At 37.9% G+C, this 9,556-nt stretch overlaps 2 protein-coding genes across 2 annotated transcripts; one reads left to right on the top strand and one right to left on the bottom strand.

Moving 5' to 3' along the window:
• LOC107636595 (proteoglycan 4-like) lies at positions 631–1,218 on the bottom strand. The gene has a single exon (XM_016340095.1). It carries the CDS (start codon positions 1,216–1,218, stop codon positions 631–633), a length of 588 nt encoding a protein of 195 aa, XP_016195581.1.
• On the top strand, positions 7,434–7,979 carry LOC107636597. The gene has a single exon (XM_016340096.1). It carries the CDS (start codon positions 7,434–7,436, stop codon positions 7,977–7,979), a length of 546 nt encoding a protein of 181 aa, XP_016195582.1.

Genomic DNA, 9,556 nt, shown 5'->3' on the forward strand with positions numbered 1-9,556 from the left:
CTTCATCATTTTGAAGGTTGTCAATGAAGGTCATCAGTACAGCCACCCTATCCCTTGATTTCTTCAGAAAGTTCTCATGCTTGCTAGCCAGCTTCCTTTTCTCTTTGCTCAATTCAATCAAGTGATTTGATTGGGAGACAAACTCTTGAGCAACATCCCTGACCACATTCAGCAGAGTGGATTTCTTCCCAGTGGAGATGGAAGTACCCTCAGTGGAAGGAGCAGTAGAATCATCTAAAAGGAACTCTTCATCATCATCATCTAGAACCACTCTCTCAGATCAAGTTGGTCCTTTTTGCTGTTTCACTGAACCACCTCCCTTTAGATATGAATGTCTATTTTCATATTTCTCATTGGTCAAGTCAACACCAAAATACTCAAAAATACAAGTTAGAAACATGCCATAAGGAAGAGCTTTGTCCTTTTCACTTCTAACAGAGTCAAACATGTATCTAACCATCAAATAAGCAAATGAAATTTCAGTTTTGGTGAGAAGGGCATAAACAAGAGTATCAGTGTAGGAAACCCTTTGATATGAGCCGCTTTGAGGCAGAATAATATGATTGACTATTCGGTGCAGTTGAGCACGCTCATATCCTAGGGCTTTGTGAGTGGGTGTAATGCCATCTATTAAAGAGATATGTTCACAAATACTAGCCAGGGCATCATTGTAAGAATTTTCAAAGATGGTAAATCAGCGAGAAAAGAGGGACATAGGGTACGATACTGGATAACCTTCTCATAAAAATCATTGTTCATGGAAGATTTGAATCTATAAGGGTTATAGTTCGAATGAGAAGTCAAAAAGTGAGCTTTGTGATCAAAAGGTCCAATGTCTGGTTCTTTAACATTCTGGAGAGGGACTCGAGTGTTACCTCGTTGAGAGCGCATTGGAACTGACCTGGATTTTGGTTGTGTTGGTTCGGGTATGGGTTCCTCAATCGCCTGACGTTTGCCTTTGGAGGAGCCATGCTTTGCTGAACTTGGTTTTGAGGAGCCAGGCTTGGAAGGTGTGGCCTTCGGTGGTGGCGTCGGCTTGACAGAGGCAGGAAACCTTGGAGTGTTTTTGGTCCGAGCCATGGGGTCACAGCGATGAGGAGAGGTAGGAGGAGAAGGAGAAGGGGTAAAGGTGCAGTCTTGAGAGCGAGTGGAAGGCTTTGTGGGTAGCTTGAAAACCTTTTCACGAGGAGCCCTTTTTGCAATGGTTTTCTTCCTCATTTGGTTAGTTTCAATCTTTTAAGGGAAGAGATGCAGTAAAGTGAGTGGGATGAAACCGAAGAGTGTGTGGAGAAGTTATGGAGGGAAGAGAGGGAGTATTGGTAACCGTACCCAAAAGTAAATTTCTAAAACCATGCAACTGCATCACCATTTGAAAAGACTTGAAAAGACATGACCTCATAAAATAAGGATTTTATTTGATTTTAAAAAATAAAAGGGAAGTTAATTTTAAAATTTGAGAAAAAACAACAAAATTACCTGAAACACCTTTTTGGGCCAAAATTAAATCCTCTTGAAAACCTTTTGGGCCACAAAACATTTATTGAAAACCTTTTATGAAACACACAAGTCATCAAAAATAACAAACAAGATTGTAACATTCATGTTAGGGCCTTGAAGTGATATGAGATTAATGAAACACATTTCGACCACTCTTGATCTGAATATTGAGGTTGGCCCAGATTGAGGTTCATTTGAGATAAGCCCAGAACACGCTGACTTGATGGAAACATTCATCACCTGCCCAGAATTGTCTCATGCCTGTTTATGAGACAAAAAGCTCCAGCAAATACATCAGCATTTTTCAAACAAAGAATCATAACTCAAGATTCCTAGACAAGTCCTAAGCATGCAGAATCTGTCCTCAACTAATGATTTTGTAAAAATATCTGCTAATTGCTCCTCTGATTTAACAAATTGAATACTAATATCCCCCTTTTGGACATGTTCTCTTATTGAGTGAAATTTCACTTCAATATGTTTAGTCCTAGAGTGCAAAACTGGATTTTTAGAGATATTAATGGCACTCATATTATCACACAACAGGGGAATATTTTTAGCATTTAATTTGTAATCAGCAAGTTGCGTTTTTAACCATAAAAGCTGAGAACAACAAGAGGAAACAGCTATATACTCAGCCTCTGCAGTGGAAAGGGCCACTGTTGGTTGCTTCTTACTTGACCATACATTTAAGGACTTCCCAAGGAAGCAACATAAACCAGAAGTGCTCCTTCTATCAACTCTATCACCAGCAAAATCTGCATCACAATAACCAACTACAGAAAAATCATCAATCTTAGGATACCAAAGACCAAAATTGGATCAACATATATTTGGACTAGAATAAAAGAATCATTAGAGTTCTTGATGAATAGAGTTGTGTCAATGGTGCCTCTTTGAAAACCATTTTTCAAAAGAAAAGAGCTAAGTCTCTCATATCAAGCTCTAGGAGCTTGTCTTAAACCATAGAGAGCTTTAGATAGTTTGAAAACATGATCAAAATGCTCTTTATTTTCAAAACCAGGAGGCTGCTCCACATACACTTCTCTATCTATCACTCCATTCAAAAATGCACATTTCACATCCATTTGGTATAATTTAAAACCACAAAATGCAGCATAAGCTAAGAGAAGTCTTATGGCTTCCATTCGGGCAATAGGGGCAAAGGATTCATCAAAGTCTATTCCTTCTTCTTGGTCATATCCTTGAGCCACTAGCCTTGCCTTGTTTCTTGCAATGCTACCATCTTCTCCCAACTTGTTCCGAAAAAATCCACTTGGTGCCGGTCACTTTCTTTCCACTTGGCCTTGGAACCAAAGTCCATACTTGGTTCTTTTCAAACTCAAGAAGCTCATCCTCCATAGCTTTAACCCAAGAAGGGTCACTAAGTGCTTCCTTGATGTTTTGAGGCTCTATTTGTGAAAGAAGGGCAATGTTTGATCCTTCATTTGCCTTTCTAGTGGAAGACCTTGTTTGCACTCCATGAGAGACGTCCCCAATGACAAATTCCTTAGGATAATTCTTCAAGAATCTCCATTCACAAGGTCTGGTGGACTTGGAGGCAGATTCATTCACCAAGGGATTCTGAACGCTGCTGACTGCAGAATTTTCTTCAGATTCATGAGACAAAATGGAATTATCTCTTTGAATTCTCAGCATTAGCAGTTTCTGGTTCAGCTTGTCCAGAACTCTCTTTTTCTTGATTTTGAGCAGCTTCACCTTCCTTTTGAGCTTGATTCCCTGCATCACATTCTTCCAAAAAGCTTTGTACCAAGTTAGTATCACAAAATGTAACATGTATGGACTCCTCAATAATCCTAGCATCTTGATGATAAACCCTATATGCTTTACTAGTTGTGGAATATCCTACAAACAAACACTCATAAGCCTTTGGATCAAATTTTCCCAAATTTTCTTTGTTATTTAAAACAAAACATTTGCATCCAAAGATGTGCAAGTAATCTAAGTTTGGTGGGTACCCTTTCCAAAGTTCATAAGGGGTTTTCTTCAAAAATTTCCTTATGATTGTTCTATTTAAAATGTGGCAAGCTGTGTTAACTGCTTCAGCCCAAAGGAATTTTGGAACATTACTCTCACAAAGCATGGCTCTTGTCATCTCTTGTATGCTTCTATTTCTTCTTTCCACAACACCATTTTGTTGTGGTGTTCTTGGACAAGAGAAGTTGTGAGATATTCCAAATTCCTCACAAAAGGATTCAAACAAATTATTTTCAAATTCAGTTCCATGATCGCTTCTTATAGAAGAGATTTTCAAATCCTTTTCATTTTGAATTTTCTTGCAAAAAGGTTCAAAAGCCGAAAAGGCTTCATTTTTGTGTGCAAGAAATAAAACCCAACCAAACCTAGTATAGTCATCCACAATTACTAAACCATAATGTTTACCACCTAGGCTTTGAGTTCTTGTTGGACCAAATAAATCAATGTGTAGTAACTTAAGTGGTCTTTTAGTAGAGATGTCTTCCTTTGGTTTAAAAGAACTTTTTGTTTATTTTCCCATTTGGCAAGCATCACAAGTGATGTCTTTGTCAAACTTTATCAAAGGAAGACCTCTTACTAATTCTTTCTTTACAAGTTTGTTTATTTGAAACATACTTGCATGGCCCAATCTCTTGTGCCATAACCACTTTTCAGATTCTTTAGAGTGAAGACAAGCTACATTTTGATTCTTTAGTTCATCAAGAGTAAGTCTATACATATTATTGAAACACTTGGCAATAAACATCACTTCATTTGTTTTTTCATTAACAACACAGCATTCAAACTTTTTGAAAATAACTAAATATCCTAAATCGCACAGCTGACTTATACTCAAAAGATTGTGATTTAAACCACAAACCAAAAGCACACCATCAATGAAAGTAGATTGCTCATTACCTACTTTTCCAACAGCAATGATTTTACCTTTACCATCATCTCCAAAGGTCACAAAACCTCCATCATACTTATTTAGTTTGATGAAGTAGGTTGACCTTCCAGTCATGTGCCTCGAACATCCACTATCCATGTACCACATGTTCTTTTTGTTCTTGGATGCTAGGCAAATCTGTATGATGAGTTTCAAGTAGCCTTAGGTATCCAAATTAATTTGGATCCTTTGAAGTTAATCCATCTTGGTTGCCCAAGTGCATTGAAATCACAAACAACATTGTAGACTTTGTTTCCTACAACTCTCTTTTCAATGAAGCATTGTGCATATGAGTGACCAAATTTCTTGCAATTAACACAATGATTTTCTGGTGTGTGTTGCTGAAACTGATGTGAGTTATATTGCTTGAAATGATTAAAGCTTTGAAATTTTCTGGTTCTTGGAGGAGATGCATTTCTTTTGACAAACTAATTTTTAATAAAGTTATTCCTCTTTGCAAAAGCATTTTCACCAGAATTTTTTTGAATATTTTTGCCTTTCGAAAATGAGGTTTTGTTGTAAAAGGTTGGTTTCTTGAAAGCAGCCTCATTTTTCGAAATATAACCCAAACCTGGCCGGTTTGAACTCGGTTCAGTTTTTGGTGAAGGCTCAGTTTTAATTGTGTATTCTTCATCAGATTTTTCTTCACATGTTGAAACATATCCGATACCTGATTTGTTTGGTATGGATTTGGTATTTGATGAAGAGGCCACAAATTTTATAGGGGAAGTGTTAGAAACTACATCTTCCTTGGCTATGTAGCCTAAACCAGATTTTTCAAACAATGGTCTTTGACTTGCAAGTAATTTGTCCAAGTTGCTAGAACCTTGAGCAAATTTTGCTAAGTCACCATTCAGCCTTTTAATCATATCATTTAATCTTTTATTTTCAGCAATTAACTCATGAGAAGGATCCACAATGTGCTTTCCTTTTAATTTTTCAAGTTCAGATTTTAAAAATCTGTTTTCTTCAATGATGTCTAAAGCACTTTCAGTTTCCTTCACTTTTTCTTTTAAAAAATCATTTTCAGCTCTTAACACATCTCTTTCAGATCTGCACTCATTGTATTTATCAAGCAGTTTTGATGTGTTTAAAGTGAGATCATCAATAATAACATGCAAGTCCTCAATGGTTAAATCATAGTAGTTTACCTCATCAAGATTGTTGTTTCCAGCCATGAAGCAGTCTTTGTCATCTCCTTCAGATTCTTCTTCTTCATTTGAGTCATTCTCAAGATCTTCCCAAGATGCCATGAGTACTCTCTTCCTTTCCTTCTTGCCTTTGTCCTCCTTTTTGAGCTTTGGACGGTTTGACTTGAAGTGCCCAGCCTCCTTGCAATGATGACACGTCACCTTGCTCAAGTCTATCTTTTGCTCCTTTGAACTTGAACCCTTGTATTTGCCCTTACTTTTCATCATCCTTCTAAATCTCCTAGCAAAAAACAAAAGCTTGTCATCTGAAATACCATCACTAGACTCACTCTCTTTCGGTTCTATTTGTGACTTGAGGGCTATTCCCTTTTTCTTTGAGTCTGTGTTTGTGTGTGTGGCTTCATAGGCAAGGAGTTTTCCTCTCAGCTCATCATAGGTTATGGGACTTATGTTGTTACTCTCGGTTAGGACAGTGGCAGTGTTTTCCCACTCTTTTGTGAGGCTTCTACGGAGTTTTCTCACCAAGGTTTGTTCTGCATAATTTGTACCCATAGCATCAAGGTTGTTGATTATGATTGAGAATCTCTCAAATGCTTCATCAATGCTTTCTCCATCCTTCATGCTAAACATCTCGTACTCTTTTCGCAGCATATCAATCCTCGTTTCTTTTACTTGTTTGGTGCCTTCATGTGTAACCTGGAGTTTTTTCCAGATTTCTTTGGCTGTCTTGCATCTAGACACCTTCCGGTACTCTTCAAAGCTGATAGCACAATGAAGAAGGTTGATTGCTTTAGCGTTCAGCTCTATCTTCTTTTTGTCATCTTCATTCCATTCAGCTTCTTCTTTCGGAGTCACCACTCCATCAGCACTTGTTTTTGTTGGGATCTTGGGACCACTCACAACGATCTTCCATAAGTTGTAGTCAATGGATTGGATGAAGATCCTTATCCTTTCTTTCCAGTAGGAATAGTTCTTTCCGTTAAAGAAAGGTGGCCGGTTGTTTGACTGGCCTTCAGTGAGGGTGTAGGCAACTGTGGTTGTGCCCAGGTTGTTCGCCATTGGATCTTTGCTCCAAGCGGTTAAGCTTGATTCTTGAGACCTTAGCTCCTGATACCAATTGAAGGTTGTGGTAGGCTTAGAGAAGGGGGGTTGAATCTATGCCTTCCTTTTAGTTGCTGTTGTTACCCTTTTAAAACAGATTTGCAATTCTGATTCTGTTTAAACTTAGCAGCAGAAATTTTATGAGACAATTTATTTTTGTCTCATGAATATCAGAAAACAGAACACAGCAGAGAAGAGAAAAGCTAACACCAGCATGTGGAGAGGAACGTTGCTTTGGTTGGAGCAAGATGGTGGGAAATTGAAAAACAATTTCAGGCTTGGATCGGGTTCTTCTCTACTTCAGCCCGTTGGTGCCTTGCTATGCTTCTTTGATGAATTTTGTTTGAAATGAATGACTTAGGCTTGTCTTTATTCACACTTACCATTCAGCCCATTTGCCTTGTTTTATTTTCCATTCAAATTTGGGCTGTAAATCAGATTTTGGCCTGCAACATATAATAAATAATTAGCAACATATACTTATTAATTAAACAACTCTAATTATTTATTTTGCCAAAAATAATGTTTGTCATCACTAATTAATTTAGTTAATTTCTTAACTCAACAATATCTTTAGTAGATTTGGTGTTCCAAGGGCATTGATTAGTGATGGTGGTAACCACTTTTGCAACAAACAACTAGACACACTCCTCTAAAGATATGGAGTTAAACACAAAGTGGTCACCGCATATCATCCTCAAACTAGTGGATATGTAGAGATTTTTAACAGAGAACTCAAGAGAATATTAGAAAATACCATGGGAGCGTCAAGGAAGGATTGGACAAGAAACTTTAATGATGCCCTCTGGGCTTACCGAACGGCTTTCAAGACCCCTATTGGAATGTCACCATATCAACTTGTCTATGGCAATGATTGCCACTTTCCTATGGAATTGGAGCATAAAGCATATTGGGCAAAAAGTTTTCTCAACTTTGATGCCAAGGATGTGGGGGAGAAAAGATTGCTCCAGCTAAATGAACTTGATGAGTTCAGAATGGAAGCTTATGAGAATGCCAAGATTTACAAGGAGAAAACAAAAATATGGCATAATAAAAGAGTAGCTTCAAAGACTTTTGAACCTGGGAAAGTGATATTGCTCTACAATTCAAGGTTGAAACTCTTCCCAAATAAATTGAAATCAAGGTGGTGTGGACCCTTCACCATCACTAAAGTCTCACCATATGGGTATGTGGAGCTTTTGGAAGAAAGCTCAGGAAGGACCTTCACTGTAAATGGCCAGAGACTTAAGTATTATCTTGAAGGGGAGATAGATTGCCAGAGAACAATCCAACTCCTCACCTAGAGAAGTTCAACCGTCAAGCTAGTGACATTAAAGGAGAGCTTGTTGGGAGACAACCCAACTTTTGTTACGCTTTATTTCAATATTTTAATTTCAATAGTTTAATTCTAGGAGGTTTGTATGAAATAAGTTTGGTGTACCACTCTTGCATGGTGTTATACTCTTTAGGTACTTGGCTCAGAACTAAGTTTGGTATTAACACCACTCACTAAGCTTGGTTCATGCAAACCCCCATAGTTTTAATTCTTTCTCTTAGTTTATAATTTTTATTTAGTCTCTTATCTTCTGTATTATGTTTATTACTTTTGATTACTTTGAATACTTGCACAAGTTTACTAAGTGTATCCCCAGATAACAAGGTACATAAGGAAGGAAGGCATTCTAAGGAACACCCCATGCATGCATACACGTGCATTATGGTTCATTCCATGCATACTTTCTTGCATGCACCACTTATTCATGCTACTATACCCTTTTTGCATGCACCTCATACTCATGCTTCATTCACATGCCTCATTAAAGTAGATTTCAAGTATATCATATAGTGGTCATCATTATCATAATAGCCTTGCACGCATAAGTCTTCACCTCACTTATGACATTGATGACTGTGCCACTAACCATCATAACTTCACTCTTACATGTTTTGTCCCTTACCTTTCCACCACCTACTCACCCTTCCCTTAACCTTACACCCTATACACTAGCCTCACCATCATTGTAACCCACACCTAATCCCCTTCACTTACACACTCTTACATCATTTTCTATTTTCAAGAGAGTCTGAACACCCTTGGATGTCTCTTTGCCATCCCCACCATTCGTATACCCCCAGCCCTTCCCTATAAATACCACACTTCACCACCATCCCTTCACCATCTACATCCTTCCTTTCTTTTCTTACATTCTGCTTACATTCTTCTTCTTGATTGAGGATAAAAAAAACTTTTAAGTTTGGTGTGGTTTACCCATTACATTAATACTCATTCACTTTATGGCTCCTCGCAATGATGCATCATCCTCAAGGAAGAGAAAGAAAAAGGCACTTGCCGAACCTCAAGACGAGGAGGAGAAGTTCCGTTCCCCTTTCTGTGAACTTCAATTCTATGGATAGGTGGCAAGTAAGATAGTGATCTATGAGGTGGAGTTTGAGATTCCATAGAATTTATATCTAGAAATACGAAGATAAATCCTAAAGAGGAAGTAACAACTTCTATGTGAGCCACTAAGAAAGGTCACAACCTTGATTGTCCGTGAATTTTATGTCAATGCCACTATGGACGGACGAAAGGAACCTACTTACTTCAGTTATGTGAGAAAGAAGATGGTGGACTTTAGACCCGGAGCAATCAGAAGAGTCCTAAGGTTAAGAGACTCCTCTGCTTTCTCTGTCTCTTCCTCATCATCTACTATGAGCTATACACAAAGAGTGAGTGCCTACCAAAGGTACGGTGATGTTATTAGTGATATTTGTGTCATTGAGATCGAATGGATCAAGGATAAGGATGAGCTTCCAAACCAATTGAAAAGAAGTGATCTTTCTCCAATAGCAAGAGGATAGTTTGAGTTTGTAAGAAGAA

Source organism: Arachis ipaensis, chromosome B04 (genome assembly GCF_000816755.2).
Source record: "Arachis ipaensis cultivar K30076 chromosome B04, Araip1.1, whole genome shotgun sequence".
NCBI lineage: Eukaryota > Viridiplantae > Streptophyta > Magnoliopsida > Fabales > Fabaceae > Arachis > Arachis ipaensis.